The sequence below is a fragment of the Phoca vitulina genome, unplaced genomic scaffold (assembly GCF_004348235.1).
Source record: "Phoca vitulina isolate PV1807 unplaced genomic scaffold, GSC_HSeal_1.0 scaffold25, whole genome shotgun sequence".
Taxonomy (NCBI): domain Eukaryota; kingdom Metazoa; phylum Chordata; class Mammalia; order Carnivora; family Phocidae; genus Phoca; species Phoca vitulina.
This window is the reverse complement of record NW_022589728.1, coordinates 40,714,136-40,728,081: the sequence shown is the minus strand read 5'-3', so window position 1 is coordinate 40,728,081 and position 13,946 is coordinate 40,714,136. Positions and strand designations below refer to the sequence as shown.

At 42.4% G+C, this 13,946-nt stretch overlaps 1 protein-coding gene across 1 annotated transcript in view; it reads left to right on the top strand.

Moving 5' to 3' along the window:
* Window positions 1-7,953: 7,953 nt before the first annotated feature.
* The window catches only part of CDH17 (cadherin 17), a 53,075-nt gene continuing 47,082 nt past the window's right edge, over window positions 7,954-13,946 (top strand). The window contains exons 1-2 of the mRNA XM_032421997.1: window positions 7,954-8,001; window positions 13,536-13,634. Coding sequence (XP_032277888.1) covers window positions 7,954-8,001; window positions 13,536-13,634 — 147 coding nt within the window. The remainder of the gene's footprint in view (window positions 8,002-13,535; window positions 13,635-13,946) is intronic.

Below are 13,946 nucleotides of genomic sequence, written 5' to 3'. Positions count from 1 at the left end.
ACTCTGAGAAGGAGAGCTGAGCATGAATCATCAGGCCCGTCTCTCCAAAGGCCAACAAACAAGTGCTTTTATGGGTCTTAGTTTACATGGATAGGCATAAAGAGATTTAATTGTTGGCATAAAATTGGATTCATTCAGAAATCCCTGGTCTCGAACCTAGATTGGGGCTCATTCTGTGGTCTACTCATTGATTCAACAAGAGAAAAGTAGCTTAGTTTGTTACAGGAATATCTGTCTGTTACATGGGAGAACAAACAGAAATGTTTACAGAGGTACATTAAATATAAATGTAATAAAAACATATTTACTTGGTGGTTGACATATTTTAAAAAGTTGATTTTTCACTTAAACGTATATAACAGCCCAAGCTATACCTGGTTATTGTGTATATGGCACAAAGAAAACTCAATTTCTCTTAGAAGATTCTGGAAGACTAACATACTGAATTCTCTGTTCTCTGATAGTCTGAATCAATAATTTCTTACCATATTTTAATTATCTTCAAACATTAAGACTTGTGTTCTTGCGGAAGAGACAAAGAGAAGTCAAAATGGTAGATTTGTGCTCTTTAAGAATGTTTAAACTAAGGATGAACACCTCTTCCTCACAGGGAGGGTTCTGTGCATGGTCTCTGCAGTCAGATAGGCACCCCATCCTGAACCTCTCTGAGCTCCGTTTCCTTCCCTGTAGGATGACGACAGGACCTACCTTACACGACTGCCGTGCTATTTAAATGAAATAAGTTGTCCAGAGTGCTTAACTTAGTAAATGCTCATAAAATACTAGCTAATTAAAAAAAATTTTTTTTTTTCAACTAAAGAAAACTAACTCATGAGTGAGATATCATAGTGGCATGGTATTCTTTATGAAGATAGAATTAAATTAATTTTTCTTTGACTCGCTTGCCCGCCACAATTGTCAATTATGATCTTACTACAGGGATTAGAAGTGAACCTGCCACACTGCATAACTGTACATTTTTGTCATGAGAATCCTTGCCTCCAGGCTACTTTATAAATGAGCTAGTATTACAGCAAGTGTTTGGGGGATTTTTGTTTTGTTTTGTTTTAATCTCTGTGTCTAAACCCGATGGGATGAAATCTAATTCAGATTTACCTCATACTGAATTTCTAAGGACAGAATGTGTGATTTTATTATCTTGACAAAATGCTGATCTGTATGCTTTATAAGACACAGATAACTGTTGTATAATACAGGAGGAAACACTTTGTCAAAAATAATTAAGCCATCTTTTATGAGAAATAGTGATTCCTATGCTCCTCTTTAGGCCAGCGAAGGCCCTTATGATGTTTGACAGATATGAACGAAAGCAAACTCTTCTCTCCCTTCCTCCTGGGGTTTCTGAGGTGTAAACCTGGATACCACAGGGCATTCAGCGCTGACGTCCTTGCTGCCTGCCTGCTCCAGACGTCAGGGAAGCACCCTGGCTAGATAGCCACCTGCTTCATGAGGAGGCCTCCCTTCCCTGTCACCTCCCCCCGCCCCCCCTTTTCATTCAGGGCTGGGCACTGTGTGTGGCTCTGAGGGGAGCTCCCCCTTCCTTTACTCACTTCCGGGGAGTGTTGGGCGGAATGAAGGCTAGCCAGGAATAAGCTTAAACACAGGTCTCAAAATATTCCTTAGAGCTCATTTTTTCTTTAATAAGAATAATTACGGTAGTAATTTGTATTTAAATTGATCATATAGACTTAAAACTTTTTAAGTCCTGTGGGGGGGGGCATGTATCTCTCATGAGCCCATTCATCTGACCATGAACCCATCGATACAACAAATAATCACCCTCAGTTTTGTATGTGTGTAAATCCAGATTTGCATATACTGAAAGATCGGCATATCTACATTACAAAAGCTTAGTGAGAGACCAGAGTGCTTATATTTGTGTGTTGGAGTCGGGGACATCCATCCCTCCTTGTCTTCCTTCCTTCCTCCTAAATCAGTCTGAAATACGAGGCAGCAGCCTTGCTTTTATGCCTGCCTGTTTATTTCTAGCTTACTAATGGCCACTTTAATTGGGTCCCTAATCTGTCAAGATTGCAAATCGGTCAGATCTTCCTGTGATTTTTCTAAACCTGAAGAGATGTAATTGGTGCCAGAGATTTGCGAGCGAGACCAAAAAGATGGGCATGATTGATCTGAACATTACTTGCTGAGCAATGGTGCGAGCAGGCTTTTAATCTGATCTTTATTCATATCTGGCCTTGCTTTATAATTTATGCTGCTCTTAGCAATATACAGTGCAGAGGCATGATTAAGGGCACACAGGGTATGTAGCGCTGTTTGGTCCTGGCGGTATTATGAATTCTAGTCACATCCTTTCCTGCCCACATCACCTATGATATTTGAAAACAAATTTTCTAGTCCTCTCCTCCTGCACTTTCTTTGTTCTTTGGAAGTGCATAGTTCAACCTTTGAGCAGGGAAAATTATTTGAATTCAAAGACCTTAATGCCTTTTTTTTTTTTTAAAGGATGAGAGATGACTAACTCTATTTAAGGTTTGCCTATCACTGAGCTTTTTGCAAGGGGGAGAAATCGATGCTTGTGTGTTGAGTTATTGAAGGTTTGGAGACCTGGGACCTAGAAATTACATGTCCTTACTCAGATAAATGGGGAAATGACAGGAGTGTCTAAAAATGCCTCTTGGAGGAAATGGAACCCAGCAGGAGAATTAATCAAGCTTCGAGTGGACCCCTGAGATGCTGTGGGCACTGCATGTGTAATAACTGAACATAGCCTTGTTGGAGGCCACCTCTATTCTGGAATGGCGGTGCCTTTCTCAGTCAAAACCAGTGTTCCTTGGGGTATTTAAATTGATGGGCTGGCATAACAAAGCACCACAGATGGGGTTGCTTGAACAACAGAAATGTATTGTCTCATAGTTCTGGAGGCTGGACATCCAAAGTCAAGGTGTCCGTGGGGTTGGTTCCTTCAGAAGGCCATAAGGGTCTGTTTGGGGCCCCTCCATTCTGCTTGTAGATGGCCATCTTGTCCCATGTGTCCACATTGTCTTCCCTCCCTGTGTGTCTCAGTATTCAAATTTCCCCTCCTCAGTGGGGAGTCAGCTTGTCCCTCTCCCTCTGCCCCACTGCTCGTGCTCTCTTGCGCTCTCAAATAAATAAATAAATAAATAAAATTAAAAAATGGGGCCCCTGGGTAGCTCAGTTGGTTAAACATCTCGCTCTTAATTTTTGCTTAGGTCATGATCTCAGGGTCGTGAAATTGAGCACCGTGTTGGGCTCTGCCATGAACGTGGAGTCTGCTTGAGATTCTCTCCCTCTCTCTCTGCCCCTCCCCTACTCTCGTTATCTTTGTCTCTCTCTTTCAAAAAAAGAAAAAGAAAAAAGAAAAACTTTTTTGAATTTTTGGGAAGATGTGTAATGGATGAAGTGATACTAGATGTCTTATTATGTTTATGAATAAGAGCATAAGTATGGAATGAGCCAGGCAGTGTGATCTTGGGCAAATCTCTCGACTTCTCTGACCCTCACCTTTTGAATTTTGCTAAGAGGTAGATTTTAATAGTACCTGCTTCATAGGGTTCTTATGAGAAATCAATAAGGTAATGCATATAGAAGTCTTAACAGGTGTGTGGCAAATTGTTTTCAGTAAGCGTTAGCTGCCTTTGCATTGTTGTTCCAGCTGGACACAGATGCAGGGTGCGGGGGGAGGTGTGTTTTGTGGGCTGTGGTGAATCAGCCCGAAGCAACAAGGCCAGCAGCCCGGATTCTGTATTTGTCAGTGGTTCACGGTTAAAAGCAAGTGGTGGTGGCTTTTCAAAAATCCTACCCCCCGCCCCTCAAAAAACCTTTGACCTGTGTTGCTAAGGATGTGCTTGGCCTCTCAGATAGTTGCCATAGAAACGGTCTGAATTTAGTCCTTGTGCCTGAGGGAAACCCCAACAAATAGCACAAATTCCAAGCACATGGTTGTATTCAACCTTTTCAGGTAGTTCAGGTAGAATGTCACTGAATTATCTAGAAATGTGCTCCAATCCTTTTCTAAGTAGTGTTCATGAGGAAATCTATCAAGTGTGTGTGGCTTGGTGGTTTTAGGCAGTTTCAGTTATAAACTATGCTTTCCCTCCAGCAATAGTATGATCCAGGATGTGATAGTCATTAGTGGAATTATGTCCATGCAAAAAGGAAATAGAAGCAAGACTTGTTTGAGAGGCTAAAGTCCCCTTCTGGCATAATCCCTGCAGTAGTGCGGTTTGCCTGGACGCACGGGTATAAAGGCTTTGCCTCACCGCTTCACTTGGTCGTGAGGACGTTGCTGGGAAGGCTGCTTCTTGAGCAGTCTCGTTATCGGGGCCACTGAAAGCCAGGGACTATGAAAGGAGATGTCCTGTAGGACAATGTTCAAAGTTCAGACGATGCACATGGGGGTGGCTGGATGAATTTTTATTTAACAAACACTGTTCAAAATATGAACTCATTGAACCTCCTAAATCTCACAGGTAAGTTCTCTGATCATCCTTGCTTTGTGGTTGAGTAGACACAGGTCGGTGGGGGAGCCAGCTGGTTGAACTCCGGGGTCCGTGCTCCCAACAGCCGCACCGTGGGGTAGATCGGTCTGCAAATGAGTCATGGAACCCTAGGCATGGCGGTGGAAAAAGCAATTACTTCTACTTCCCACTGGAAACCTCTCTGTGAGGGATAAGACTAAGTGTAAATGACAAAATAAAGGATAAGTGCATTGCTACTTTCACTTTTCAGATTCCTTAAAACATCCCAGATGGTGGCCTGTCTGAGCATCTGACTAAAATAAGTCATTTATCTTATTTTTATTTGTTTTTCTATCATTCAGTGTATATGTCTTTGGGAGATTAAAAGCACTAAAAAATCAGTTTAAGAAGAGATGATATGTATCAGCCAGTTTTTAACCTATTTACTGAGCAGAAATCTGTTAGTGTATTTAAAAGAGAAGAGACCCTTTTCATCGACAATAAAAATTTATTACTTTGCATCAAAACAAATCTTTAAATCTCAAATTAGTTTCCTTGAACATATTATGTTTATTCCGAAAGCTCTTATAGATTGGACAAATTCATAGGATATCACTGTTAGATAATTAAAATGTTTTAGAATTTAACAAACATCTGTTGAGGGATTAATATATGCAAAGCATCGCCTGACAAACTGTGAGAGGTTCAAAAAACTTTTAAAAATAAGGCCTCTGCCTTGAAGGATTTTGTTTTCTAGTACAGGCAATAACACAGATATATAAATAAATGATTTTAAAAAATGCAGTCAGGAGGGGCTTTGAGAGGAAGACACTTCTGGCTGGAAATTAGGAAAGATTTCATGAAGGAAGTAGGATTTGGGCTCTAACTCCATGAAGGCAGACTCTCTACCCCTTATTTGGTTATCCCGCTTCTTAGCACAGGATCTGTCATATGAGAGAAGCTTTTTATAGTAATTCAGTGCTTTTAAAATCAATGAACAATTTGGACCTAGAAGGTAAGGTATGACCCGTAGTACATGTAGAGGTGAGGAAGGACAACCTCCATCCAACTTCCTGGTGCAAATATTGACTGTCCAACAGCTGGCCTCATGCTGGGTGGGGTGGGCAGCAAGTGCCAAAGAGTGGAGGCAGGAAGGCTCAGGGTACAGAGTCCGTCCGGGTAGACAGCGTTACTGAGTGTGGGAAGGGAGTGGGAGATAAGGCTGGAAGAGTAAGTTGGGGACCAGTACTTGAAAACTCTTGAATGCTGAAGAGCTTGAGGAGAATGATCCCCAAATGCGCCATTATCGTCTGTATTTCTCCTCTTACAAGCTGATCATGTGCATTTCGCTAGATTAAAAAAAAAAAAAAAAAACCGAGTTAGACTTAATAATTTATTCATTTACCTATTTGATATTGCAGTATGCTAGAGCCCGCCATTGTTATTTATTTCCATGGGTCTCCACACCACATAAGCAGTTGAAAGCCATAGAAAAATGTCTTGTGTTTAGGATAATGAGCCAATTCTAAAATGATGTTTATACACAACGACCAAATTAACTCTGTTGCAAAAGCTAACTTTTAAACATTCACCGAGTTTATGACTCTGACTGTCCTGAAGGGTTTTAATCCTAGCTCTTCCTTCAAATAGCTATAGAACCTTGGGAAAGGTTGCTTCCCGGCTTTAGCATGTAGAAACAACATATACATTTTTCATATCTCGGTTTCTCTGTGCCTACATCCGTATCTCAGCAGCTCCCACGCTACCTACGGTACCGTAGAAAGAGTTAAAAGAGGTCTGGGTCTTTGGGCTCTGACAGATCTGGCTGGAAGCATGGCAATGTCCCTTCCTACCTATGTACTAGGCGAATTGCTTAACTTCGAATCTCCGTGTCCTCCTATATAAAATTAGTATAACGTTTCCTAACTCATCCTGTCCGTGAGAAACTCACATGTTTATTATTGAGCAATTGTGGTGTATTTTCTTTTTTTTTTTTTTTTTAAAGATTTTATTTATTTATCTGAGAGAGAATGGGAGACAGAGAGCATGAGAGGGGAAGGGTCAGAGGGAGAAGCAGACCCCCCGCTGAGCAGGGAGCCCGACGTGGGACTCTATCCCGGGACTCCAGAATCATGACCCAAGCTGAAGGCAGTTGCTTAACCAACTGAGCCACCCAGGCGCCCCAATTGTGGTGTATTTTCTGTTTGAGGAAACTGAGGCGCAGGGAAATTAAGTGGTAATACCCGCACAGCTAGTGAAAGGTAGAGCTGGGTTTCTGGTCCAGGCTTTCTGACTCAGAATCCATTGTCTACACCACTGTTACGCTGTTGGTAAAAGCCCCTCCCCAAATCTACCTCATAGATGATACTTAATAAATGCTTATTTCTATCTTTATCTCCCAGGGCATTTGTAGCATTTGTGAGGCTAAAATGGGATAGTGCTTTTACCTTTTTAAAGTTCTAATATAAGCTATCCAAATGTAAGGAATTAAAAAATTTCAGGGACTACATTTTTAGAGTGGTTAGAATTTCAGTAACCATTTTTTTCATGCTGAGTATATTAGTGGGATAAATGCAATGTAGAAAAAAGAAAAAAAAAGAAAAAGAAAGAAAGAAAAAGATGAAACGGTAAACCAGGATCACCCTTAGTCCCTAGAGATAATGAAGCGATTGGAATTTTAGTGAAATGAGTGCATTTTTCATTTTGTTGATCTTTTGGTTGGCAGTCCAGTATTATGACAGGCAACAGCCTTGCCTTACAGGCCATGTGGAAAATTTATATCAGATCTTAAAATCAGTTAGTCATGATGTGTCTCAGGGTGAAAGTTATAATTTCTAAAAAATGTGAAGCCACAAGAAAGAAAGGAAAAATAATACCAAACAGAAGAGAATAAGGACAGAGTTCGTATTCTTATTTGGTTGCTTTTGGAGTAATAAAAAGTATACCTTTTCCTTAGGCATATTGCCTAGTTAACAACAATGTTTAGAAGACCAAAGTTTGGCTGGTGAGGTCTTTGAATGAAGGACTGTGAACATTCTTGAGTTCTTTCTGTTTGAGGAATCTCATGTATTTGCTGCTTTGAATCAGAACCATTAAAATGTTAATATCTAGTTATCCTGGCATTTGCCCAAACATATCTTTCCCATGCATATAATAAAAGTGAAAACTATACTTCTTTTCTATCATTTAAGACCTATAAGTGGAGAAGATTATAATAAAGCGAAGCAGTTAAAGAAATAGAATTACCATGAGCTTCTTTTGAGATGTTGACTTGTGTGTTCCTCTGGATGAGGTATCATGAAGCTTCTGGAAGACTGGGTTGTTCCCTAAAGAGAAGAAGCTGGCCTTTAGTGATCCCATTCTACTAGGCTTATAACTGGATATTGTCCAATGATCCTTTCTGGCTGGAAAGACAGGATTTTAACATACTGGTAACTAATCACTTTTATTCTCTGGTTTATTCACAGGAGTTTCAATATAGAAAACAGCAATGATGCAAGCCCAACTGCATTGCTTGTGTCTCCTTATACTGTATTTGGTAAGAGGATGTTCTTTATTTTATTTTATTTTTTTTTTAAGATTTTATTTGTTTATTTGACAGAGAGAGACACAGCGAGAGAGGGAACACAAGCAGGGGGGGTGGGAGAGGGAGAAGCAGGCTTCCCGAGGAGCAGGGAGCCCGATGTGGGGCTCGATCCCAGGACCCCGGGATCACGACCTGAGCTGAAGGCAGACGCCCAACGACTGAGCCACCCAGGTGCCCCGAGGATGTTCTTTATTTATTTACTAGAATATTTTCTGACATTTTCTACCTCATACCAGGGAAACAATGATTACCATGACTTAAAAAAGGTCTATCAAAATTAAATTGTATACAAAGGACCCATAGTTTGCCCAGTGAAATGGCTACAAGTCATATGTCTATCCTGCAACCAGGGAAGTACTTTTTCTCAGCTCTTAAAAGCCAGTACCACTTAATGGACAAGGTTTAAAACAAATCTGTCTATTCATATTTAGACCTTCATGTATAGCTCAGGAAATCTGGAAAGAAAAGTAGACTGAAGCCTATATTGGTCTTTGTATACGGTATATATGTATATATAGTCTAGGTATATGTGTATATATTAGTTTATGTCCCTTAATCTTGGCTTTTTTTTTTTTTTTACTTTGACCGTGAAAAATTACCACCGAAATATTAAGAAAAGCATTTTCTCTATTTTCAACCCTGCTCTGCTCTGTGCTTTTCTTCCCATATATGGTTTGGAGTTTTCTGGTCAGAGTTGTCTTTAGCCATTTGTTAAGCCAACCCTCTCAATTGACAGGCTTCTACAAGTTGGAGCTGGATGGAACCTGGAGAGACCCAGCCCTCGATCTTGGGTAGATAGTGGGGTGCCAATGTTGTTTTATTCATGAGGCTCATAAAAGATCATATACTGACCCAACAATCTGTTGTATTATGAAGCAAGATTATGGGGAAGCATTTGTTTTCTCCTTAGAAGGACGTTACTAGATCTTCACACCTCAGATCTTGGTTCCTTTCTTCTGGGACCCCAAAATAACATCAAATTCTGAGTTCCTGAGAGCCCTCTAGAACCCTCACAGTTCAGAATATTTACAGAATGAAATAGAGCCAGACTTGTAAACCTAACCAGAGCCTTCTTCTTGGGGGAGGAGGGGAAGCTACAGTTCAGATTTTATGAGCAAGGTGCCTCTGCACAGACCTGGGGCTCAAAACTTGTCACTAGGACTGTGTAAGGACTAGGTCAGACATCTCCTCTTGACTTCTCTCCTCTTCTCATCCTTCAAATGCCCTTTGCTATCTATATTATCACAGGCTGGTAGTGAAGTCAGACCTGGGTACAAAACTGGCACTGCCACTTCCTAGTGATAGGAGCTTGGGTGAGTTACTTAAGCTCTGAACCTCAGTTTTTTGCCCTGTGGAATGGATCTCATAAGAGTACTTGCCTTTTTGGTAGTTGTGGCAATTAAGTGAGATAATGCATTTATAGAGCCCTGGGATCGGTGACAGGCACAGTCTATTGGCTATTCTTATTATTGGCTGTTATTACTACTGCATATATTGGGCCCAGCCTGGAGCCCAATGTGGGACTTGAACTCACGACCCTGAGATTAAGACCTGAGCTGAAGTCAAGAGTCAGACACTTAACTGACTGAGTCACCCAGGCACCCCTTACTATAGCATTTTAAATATTCAGTGTCTACGCTCATATGGACTTTGACTTCCATGAGGAGGACTATCTTTTAGTCATGTCTGTGGCCTCAGCACATAGCACCATGCTAGGAGTAGGGTGGAAATTAAATATATAATTATGGACTTATATTAGGAGACAACAAGATTTAAGAGAAGATTCTGTCATGATAATTTGATATTAGTGGGCTTATCTTGTCTGAGAATGGGAAATGCATAGTTTTTTTTCTGGATAAAAGGTGGGATATAATTTTTCCTTCTCTCTAATCGCAGCCCAGTGGGACTTCTACCTAGAGTAAGAAATAATGCCCAAACCCCTGCTGGCAGCAAGAGCCTTGTCCAGGAGATAGCCACGTGCACAGCTGTGTCTGGTTGCGGGGGCGGGTTGCTACCTGTGTGGTGGGATTGCAGGGGCATTAGGATGGAGCCACTTCTCTCTCCTGCCTCCACCCACCCCTGCTTCCAGACCCTCTCCTGTGAAGACTGGAAGTTTAGTTGAAGCTTTCCTTCAGCATAAGGCTTTATTCAGCAGAGATAGCGATGTGAAGTGATTGCCAGTCATTTATCCCATACTGCCAGTGGTTCTCCTGTTCTTTTCTGAGCACTGGTTCCCAGAGAGAGTGAGAAACATTGCATGAATATATTGCAAGGGCCCTGAAGAGAAAGCAAGTGAATGATCTGGGTTTGGGAAAGTGTGCTGAATAGGGAGGCAGAGAAATCAAGGAGAAGCCACCTACTCTAGAGTTTTGCCTGGGATTATACTTTTTCTAGAAGGAATAAGAGTTTGGCATAAATACTATCTATCCCTGCAGAGAAGTCTTGCTGGAAAGGAATAAGAGTTTGGCATAAATACTATCTATCCCTGCAGAGAAGTCTTGCTGGAAAGGAATAAGAGTTTGGCATAAATACTATCTATCCCTGCAGAGAAGTCTTGCTGGAAAGTATGATGAGGACGGCTACCAGGCAGGCACATCTGGCAGCTGCATGTGTCCTTTGCTGGCCTGGAAGGCAGGGTAGCAGTGTGGCTCGGAATTGGGGCTTGGTGGTCCAACAGAGCTGGCTTCATCCCACATTCTCTGTCTCAGCTGTGGGACTTCTCTGGAGACACTTTCCTGATCTTGTTGAGGATCAGAAGAAATGATAGGTGTGTGTGGGTGTGGGGGTCTAGTCCCACAGCTGTTGCACAGGAAACATTAAAAAATGACAGTTCCCTTCCCTTCCTTTTACCTCTTTGTGCATGATGGTGGGCATTATCCCTCCAACTCCTGCATGGACCCTCTTTTCGTTTCACCAGTTCCCCCACACTGTCTTTCCCAGTTCTGGCGGTATGGCTTGATGACTCATGACATGCACAAGCACTTTGAAATCTTTATAGCCTCGATAACCATGTTAATGACACAAAGGGAGATTTGCTGTCCTGTTATGAGAACCCAACTTTGAACCTTGCCACTGAGATAGACTGACTAATGGGGGTTTCTTCTGGATGCCATCACTGGTGTGAACTGCTGAAAGACTGGCCCCTGCTGACGTGAGCACAAAGTTGACGAAGGCAGTTTGCTGTTAAGTAGCGGCCTCACAGAAAAGCACCACCCTTGTCCTGTACCGACCATGGCAGTGCCTGGACGTCTACCTCCAGTTCTTGTGTCCCGTCCTCCAGAGAAGATGTGGAAAAGGAGTATGAGGGAGAAAGAGCTCCCAGAGGAAGATAGTCCTTAAAAGGAATTGATGAGCTAGAAGTCTATAAAATTATTGTGTCAGTTAAGAGTGCTTTCAGTATAGGCAACAGGAAGTTCAACTTTGGAGCAGCTTAGTAAGGAGAGGTTTCTTTTCCTCAGATAACAAGAAGCCCGAAGTGGGCATCCCAAGGCAGGTTTTGCATTTCTGTGATGTGACCAGAGACTTGAGCTTCTTTCTCTTTGCTCCCCCATTATTTGAGTTGGTTTGTCCCTTCATGGTTTCATGACAACAACCACAGCCATAGACATGAGGTCTATTGTCTGAGCAAGAACAACAGAGAAGGGGGTGGCAAATCCAGCCACATCTGTCTTTTTTCATTGGGAAAATAAAAGCTTGACCAGGACTCCCCCAGCAGATTTCACCTTTTGTTTCATGAGCCAAAACTGGGTCACTTGGCTGCCCTGATGGCTGCAGGGGAGTCTGGGAAAGAGACATCTTGCCTTCCCAAGGGAGAGAGGTGGGCGATGGCTGGGGGCAGCTAGTCCATGGGCCTGCTACAACTCTGAGGGTGAGGAGACCAGATTCCAAAGCCCTCTGTGTTTTCATTTGCCAGATAACTGGTATCAAGTTAATCGAGATTCAGTGAACCAAGGGGCATAGTGGAAGCTTTTCCCCCATACTCTTATCCCGATTATTATTCTCAGTATGTCCATCCCAAGAGTGTACTTGCTCTCCCTAAAGAAGTGGAAAAAACCAAGTTCTCTTCCCCCTAGTTCTTCTTACTTTCTTGGTTTTACCTCTCTAGCTCCCGAACCATCTACTTCTCATATTATACTTCTGATCCTAACCTATCCCACCCCTGGTTTCTGCACAAGTTGGAGACCTGAAGAATCACACAAGAAGGAGGGGACACCAGCTTTGGGTATGGGTGCTAAGTCCCTCGTTCTAGAGGGTGCCCTTTGTGGGTGGGCTGATGGCTGGCTGTCGCTGTGTGTGCCGCACGTTGTGCTCAGCTTCCTTTAGAGGCACAGTCATGGTGGAAGATGGAGGGATGGCAGGGGCTGCAGTAGGCTCCTCATCCTCCTGGGCTGGGGACAGTGGGAGTCACACCCTCCTGCACATCCTTGATGCTCCTGTCTTCCTGCCAGATTGTCCTGGCCATTTTTGCTCCCTCTGGTGGGTAGTGGGGCACAGTGGCTGAGAGCACCCATCGCAGTCGTAGGTTCGAATCCTGCTTCCCGTCCCAACCTGGGCAAATTGCTTCACCTCTCAGCATCTTAGTCTCATTGCCTGTAAAACGGAGCTAACTGTAAGAATTTGTCCCCAAGTTGTTGTCAGGATTAACTGCTCAGGACTGAGCTCAGCACATACTGATTTCTCTTTTCCCTGGATTTGGGGGTCTGCAGAGGCTGCTTGCCTCTCAAGTTCAGGGGCTTTGGGCTTTAGAAACATCGTAGGGCTACTGCTTAAAGTAAACATTTTGTTCTTTTTTTTTTTTTCCTACATGAGTATAGATTGCTAATCAAATGTTAAAACAGGAAGTGTTTCTTGAAGTCACAGTTCAAATTCAGATTCAGATTTGACTAAAATGTACCATGTAATGGTGTGCAGAGTAAGCACTGGACTCAACACATCCACATATTTCTCTCCCTTATAAATTCAGTTGTCCTTGAAGTGACTAAACTGTGGGGTGCTGGCAATCTGCCAGAAATGTTCTTATAAACTAACTGGAGTAGAGGAGAGGTGTTTTAAGAAGCTGGTATAAAACTGTGTGGTATTTAGAAGGCAGAGTGGCACTGTGGGAAGATAGAAACTGGTTCAGTCAGACCCCCCTGTGTGTGCCCTGTCAGCCACTTGTGGAATTTACTCTGCGCAAGTAGCTTCACCTCTGTGAGCCTCACTTGTAACATGGCAGTGTTAATATTCTCCCCATACGGTGATTGCTGGAATGGTCAAATGAGAAAGTGTAAGGCTCATGGCAAGCCATCTTGACATAGTAGAAGCTCAAGAATATCAAAAATCTCTTTCCACCTGTTTTGACTACATTTTGCATTGTTTTGAGCTAGTTTAGAATCTTGTGTTTCATATATCAGTCCTGGAAGCCTTAATAAAATCAGCGAGAGGCACGTATATATTCATAATGATGGGTATGCCAATTTTTCTCTTTGTCTTTCCTTTTTTAACAGACAATTGGATATAGCCAAGAGGGGAAGTTTAGTGGACCCCTGGAACCCAAGACATTTTCTATTTTTGAAGGCCAAGAAGTGAGTCAAGTCATATTCCAGGTAATGGCTCTTCTTGATCACTGTTATCTTGATTTTACAGGCTCTTGCAGTGGACTTTACTCCTTAATCAACTGTATAGAAGGAAATAAAATAGAGGCATGGCAGATCTCATTATCAAGAATGATTTCAGAAGCTAAGTTAAACAGAGAGATGGGTGCCTCGGTCTTGTGAGGGCTTGTGCATGACATTCTCATTCAGACTTCTTCAACTGTGTCTGGGGGGAGTGCTCCCTTCCCTGGGGTGGGGAGCTTGGTACCTATAGGTTCTGCTTCTCCCCCAGGGTGGGAAGAGAACAAGCCTCTGGAGTGGAAT